The 5,595-nt window shown below is 47.3% G+C and overlaps 1 protein-coding gene across 1 annotated transcript; it reads left to right on the forward strand.

The window, feature by feature from the left end:
- The first annotated feature begins 3,899 nt into the window (after window positions 1-3,899).
- Window positions 3,900-5,116, forward strand: LOC148182895 (uncharacterized). The gene is made up of 3 exons (XM_088064256.1): window positions 3,900-3,951; window positions 4,137-4,428; window positions 4,600-5,116. The coding sequence occupies exons 1-3, from the start codon at window positions 3,900-3,902 to the stop codon at window positions 5,114-5,116; spliced, it is 861 nt and encodes a 286-aa protein (XP_087920382.1).
- Window positions 5,117-5,595: the final 479 nt, after the last annotated feature.

A 5,595-nucleotide genomic window follows, 5' to 3' on the forward strand; every position in this document is an offset into this window, starting at 1 on the left:
ATTTCCCTTTTTTCCTAATTTTTTTTTTCCTGATTATTTTTTTTCCTTTTTGTTTCCTTGATATTTCCTAGTTTTTTTTCCCAATTTTTTCCCCCCAATTGTTACAAAGTTTTTTCCCCCCCACTTTCTTTCTTGCCACTCCATTTTTTTTATTTTTTTTTTTTTCCTTGATTTTTTTTTTCTCTTCCCCACAGTTTTTTTTTTTTTTTTTTTTTTTCCGCAGTCTTTTTTTTCCTCTTTCTTTTCCTGATTTTTTTTCCTGTTTTTTTCCCAATTTTTTTTCCTAATTTTTTTTTTCCTGTGATTTTCCCCCCACTTTTTTTCCTGATTTTTTTTTTTTTTTTTTTCTTCCTCTTCTTTTTTGCAATTTCCTCCTGGATTATTCCTCATTTTTTTTTTTTCAACAATTTGTCCCTGATTTTTCCTTGTAATTCCTAATTTATTTAATTTTCTGGATTTTTCCTGATTTTGTTCCAGGTTTCCTTCCCTCTCTTTTCCTTGATTTTTACAACCCAATATTTGCTCAATATGTTTTCCAGATTTTCCCCCATTATTTCCTGTTTTTTTTCCCTGATTTTTTTTTCCTGATTTTTTTCTATGATTTTTTTAATTTTTTATTCTTTTTTATTTTCTCCCTATGATTTTTTTTTTCAATTTTTTTCTTCCCATTTTTTTTTCCTTAAAAAACTTTTCCTTTGATTTTTGTGGCTTTTTCTCCCTGTTTTAATTCCCATTTTTTTTTCCCTGAATTTTTTTCCCTATTTCCTTTCCCTAATCTTTCTGGTTTTCCCCCCAACCATTCTTTCGTGATTTTTTTTTTCATTATTTTTTTCTGATTTTTTTCCCCAGATTTTTTTTATCCTTTTTTCCTGTTCGGTTTCCCTGAATTTTTTTCCCTGATTCTCTTTTTTTTTTCCTTCCAACATTTTTTCCCTGATTTTTTCCCGAATTATTTTTTCCTTATTTCTTTGCAATTTTTTTTTCTCAAATTTTTTCTGTTTTTTTTTTTTTTTTTTTTTTTTTTCCGTTTCATTTTTTTCCAATATTTTTCCTCACCAATTTGTTTTCCTGATTTTTTTCCTAGATTTTTTTTCCCAGGGTCCCTTTTTTCAGCTTTCTTTTTCGCTGATATTTTCCCCTGATTTCCTCACAATTTTTCAACGAATTTTCACACTCATTTTTTTGTTTTTTTTTTTCCATGTATTTCCCCATTTTTTTTTTTTTCCTGATTCTTCCTCTCTGCTCTCCCTTTCCCAAATTGTTCTTCTTCCATCCTAAGCTCTTTCCCCAATTTCTTCTCAAATTTTTCCTAGTTTTTTACCTGATTTTGTCCTGGTTTTTTTCCTATTACTACTTGCCAATTTTTTATTCCTCTTTTTCTTTTCAGGATTTTCCCAAACAATTTTTTCCCCAAAGTTCTTCATTCCCCAGTTTTGTTTTTTTCTCTGATTTCCCCCCAAATATTGTCTTTCCAAATTTTTTCCCTGGGGTTTTTTCATGTTTTTTTTCCTTCTTTTTCCTATTTTTTTTTTTTTTCTTTTCTTTTTATTTTCCTGATTTTTTTCCCGCCATTTTTTTTTTCCTGACTTTTTTTTTTTCCTGATTTTTTTCTTTGTTTTTTTTTTTTTTTTTTTTTTTGTTCCTTTTTTTTTGTTTTTTTCCTTCTCCCTGATTTTTTTTTTCCACTGTCTTTTCCTGATTTTTCCCCCAATTTTTTCACATTTTTTTTCCTTAGAGTTGTCCTTCTCTTTTTTTCCCCTCCAAATTTTCCTGGTTTTTGTGCCCAATTTTTTTTTTTGTCAGATTTTACCCCCTGTTTTTTTCCCAAATTTTTCCTAAGTGTTTTTTGTGATTATTTTTCCCCTGAAGTTTTTCTTTTTATTTAGAAACTGGATATTTTTCTGTTTTTTGTTTTTCCCTGAATTTTCCCTTTTCCATTTTTCCTTGAATTTAATCCTGGGCTTTTTTTTTTTTTCATTATTTTTTTTTCCCCCAATTTTCTCCAGTTTTCCCCTTCACACTCCCAGACTGATCCCCGGTCACACTACTCCAGTCCCGCACCTCTTTATTCCACAAATCCCCACGCTCAGCGATAACTGGGTCGCATATAAGGCCAGTGGCCCACACGTTTCGCTCTCTCCTGTCAGTTCCAGTTATGACCCCAGTAGCCTCCAGTGTGACACCACTCCCAACCCCTGGGACTCCCATGTGCTCTCGGCCCCGACTCAATATCCCCAGTCTCTCTAGCCCCAGCACGCTTCCCAGTCATCTCCCAGCTCCTCCCATTGCTTCTCAGCATCATTCCAGTTGCGCCCAGCCACTCCCAGTCAATCCCAGTATGATTCCAGTCACCCGCAGTGGGATCCAGGTCCTCAGCCAGCAGGGACCCAGCTGCTCCCACTGTGATCCCAGTATGATCCCAGTTGAGTATGATCCCAGAATAGTTGCAATTCTTCCCAGTTCCTACCAGTATGATCCCAGTTGTCCCTAGAATAGTTCCAGTTCATCTCAGCATGGTCCCCACTCACTCCCAGTTTCTCCCACTTTGGTTCCAGCTGTTCCCAGTATGGTCACAGTCACTCCCAGTATATCCCAGCTGCCCAGAGCATGCTTGTGCTCATTTCCCAGTCATTTCCCAGTTACCCCACTAAGGTTCCAGTTACCCCAGTACAAACCAGTCCCTGCCAGTGCTGCCACCTGGGATCCCCCAGCCCTCTCTGCGTTCTCCCCACCCCCACATCTCCCCAGAGCAAGCCCCAAGGGCTGGCAGTCCCCAGCCAGGGTCCCCAGCCAGCCCCAGGTTGGATCTGCAGCCCCCAATTTTCCCAGTTTTCTTCTCCTTTTTCCCCAGGCCGGGTTCCCCCCGTCCCCAGCAGGTGGGAGCAGGGGAGAGCCCCGCGCTGCCCATCCCGACCTGTCCCGGCTCCATCCCCGCTCCTGCCGTGGGCTGTGAGGGGTTTGGGAACGGGGCACCGAGGGTGTCACTGCTCCTGGGGGAGGAGGAGGAGGGGTGGAAGAGGAGGGATGAAGAAGGAGAGTGAGGAGGGATGGAAGTGGCAGAAACAAGGTGGAGTTAGGGAGGAGGAGCAGGAGGAAGAGGAGGGAACAAATGAAGATGAGGGAAAGTAGAATAAAACCATGATATCAAGCACTCCCCAAATTCACAGCCCCAGCCCCCCCCACCTGTGGGATCATCACCCCCCATCCCACAGGTGGCCGGGGAGGGGGAGCTCGGCCCAGATATCCTGGGGGGTGGCCTGGGGTGCCTGGGTTTTTTTTGGGGGTATGTTTGGGGAATGAAGAAACTCCAAAGCTGGGCTGAAAATGCCCTTGGGAGCCCTGGTGGCAGCTGCTGGCAGAGGCAGCCGGGAGGAGCAGAGCCCTCCTGTCCCCCCAGACCCCAACGTGGGGAGCCGAGAGAGCAGGAGTGCCGTGGTTCACAGGGACCCTCAACAGCCTGGAGAGGGGAAGGGGGGACTCTTGTACTGCCTGCACCCCGAAACAGAGAATAAGGGGAGAAGCGACACTGGAACCCTGAAAAACCCCCACCATCTCTATGTGTTGAAGTGAAAATGGGGGGAACTTTTCAGATTCCTGAGACACCCAGCAGCCTGGGCAGGGCAGGAACTAAGTAGGTGAGGAACCCCCATTACAACCGTGACCCCCCAGCAGCTGAAACAGGGGGGTACCCCTGAACACCAAAGGGGACAGACCAGAGATGGGGAACTCCTGGGAGGCATTTTCAGGGCTGAATCTTGGTGTCTGGGAGGTTTTTATGGGCACCAGATGCCTGGTGACTTCTAAAGGTGGACTTGGAGACAAGAAACCACTTAATCCAATGTGCTCATACATTGTATTTTTCCCCAAACCAGGATTTCTCATTCCCAAATCTTGGCCAGATGGAGAAAGAGGCTGTGAGGAAGAGGAAGATGCCCCAGGACACCCAGGCAGGTGAGGAGGAAGTCAGTGCCCCTTCCCCCTCTCTCCTGCTCCATCTCCCAGCCCAGCATGGCCCCTGGCTGCAGGACAACCCCGCTGCCGACGCCGTCCTGCCGGGGACGCACTGGGGGGATCTCCTTCCCCTTCCCTCTGGCACGGAGGCAAATCCCATCCTCTCCTTGTCCTTCCTTCCCCAGACAAGAAACTGGGGATGGGGGACAAGGAGGACAAATCCCCAGAGCAGAACCTCATGGAAGAGGCCATTTTGAGCGGCTCCACAGTGGAGGAATCCAACAGGAAGGAAAATCCTGTGAGATCCTGCAGGAGGAGGGGCTCCAAACCCATCCCAGGGTGCTCTGAGGAGGAAAGACCCACCCTGTGCCGGGAAGGCGGCCGGAGATCCAGCCAGGGCTCTGAGCTGGTGGTCCATGAGCAGCTTCAGGATGGGGAGAAGCGCTACAAGTGCTTGGAGTGTGGGAAGAGCTTCAGGTGGAGCAATAGCCTGATCCAGCACCAGATGATCCACACTGGGGAATGGGCCTACGAGTGTGGGCAATGTGGGAAGGGCTTCAGCTGCAGCTCTGAACTCATCATCCACCACCGCATCCACACTGGGGAGAGGCCCTACGAGTGTCCCGTGTGTGGGAAGAGGTTTCACAGCAGCTCCAATCTCCTCCTGCACCAGCGGATTCACACAGATGAGAGGCCCTTCCGCTGCCCCGGCTGTGGGGAGGGCTTCAAGTACAACTCCACCCTCGTCACCCACCAGCGCATCCACACTGGGGAGAGGCCCTACGAGTGTCGGGAATGTGGGAAGAGCTTCAGAAACAGCTCTAACTTGTCCATCCACCAGAGGACCCACACTGGGGAACGGCCCTATGAGTGTGGGGAATGTGGGAAGGGCTTCAGCCGGAGGTCCCAACTGACCATCCACCAGATGATCCACACTGGGGAGAGGCCCTACGAGTATCCCGAGTGTGGGAAGAGGTTTCAGACCAGCTCCAGTCTCCTCCAGCACCAGCGGATTCACACGGATGAGAGGCCCTTCCGCTGCCCTGACTGCAGGAAGGGCTTCAAGTACAACTCCACCCTTGTCAGGCACCGGCGCATCCACACTGGAGATGGCCCTACGAGTGTCCCCAGTGTGGGAAGAGCTTCACCCAGATCTCTCACTTGACCCAACACCAACAGAGGCACTGGTAAGGGACGCCTCTGCCTTGAAGGTTGGGCCCTGCAAGCCCAGGAACGAACTCCACCCTGGGCCCCTTGTGAGGTGGCAGCCCAGGGATTTCTGATTGGGTTTGGGCCCCTGGGGTTTTTCCCTTGCTGTGTTCCCAGTGGTCCCTGACCTTGAACTCCACCCTGGTTTCTCAAACCTCATCTCCCTGCCTCTGTTTGGGGCTGTCTCTGGATCTGAGTTTGTTTCCTGAGCTGAATAAATGTTTTCCTGAGCAGAATCCCATCTCGTTGGTGTCCCCTACTGGTTCCTGGTTCATGTGGCCTCCGTGGACATGATGTTGCGAGCCTGGAACGCAAGACCCCACAAAATTGAGACCTGCCCCCAGAGCCCCCTAAAATTCACCCAAGTCCCCCAAAATTCCTTTAATTTCCTTAAAATGCCCTTTTTGTCCCCCTCCAGGACCAGGTGCCTTGGCT

Source organism: Pseudopodoces humilis, chromosome 18, assembly GCF_049639895.1.
Source record: "Pseudopodoces humilis isolate 2021_Gansu_Grassland_sample_001 chromosome 18, ASM4963989v1, whole genome shotgun sequence".
Lineage (NCBI taxonomy): Eukaryota > Metazoa > Chordata > Aves > Passeriformes > Paridae > Pseudopodoces > Pseudopodoces humilis.

Coding starts and splice junctions, on each gene's coding strand:
- LOC148182895 (XM_088064256.1), top strand. CDS start 3,900: ATGGAGAAAGAGGCTGTGAGGAAGAGGAAGATGCCCCAGGACACCCAG. Junction 3,952..4,136: donor GCCCCAGGACACCCAGGCAG/GTGAGGAGGAAG, acceptor TTCCTTCCCCAG/ACAAGAAACTGGGGATGGGG. Junction 4,429..4,599: donor GAGTGTGGGAAGAGCTTCAG/GTGGAGCAATAG, acceptor GAGGTTTCACAG/CAGCTCCAATCTCCTCCTGC.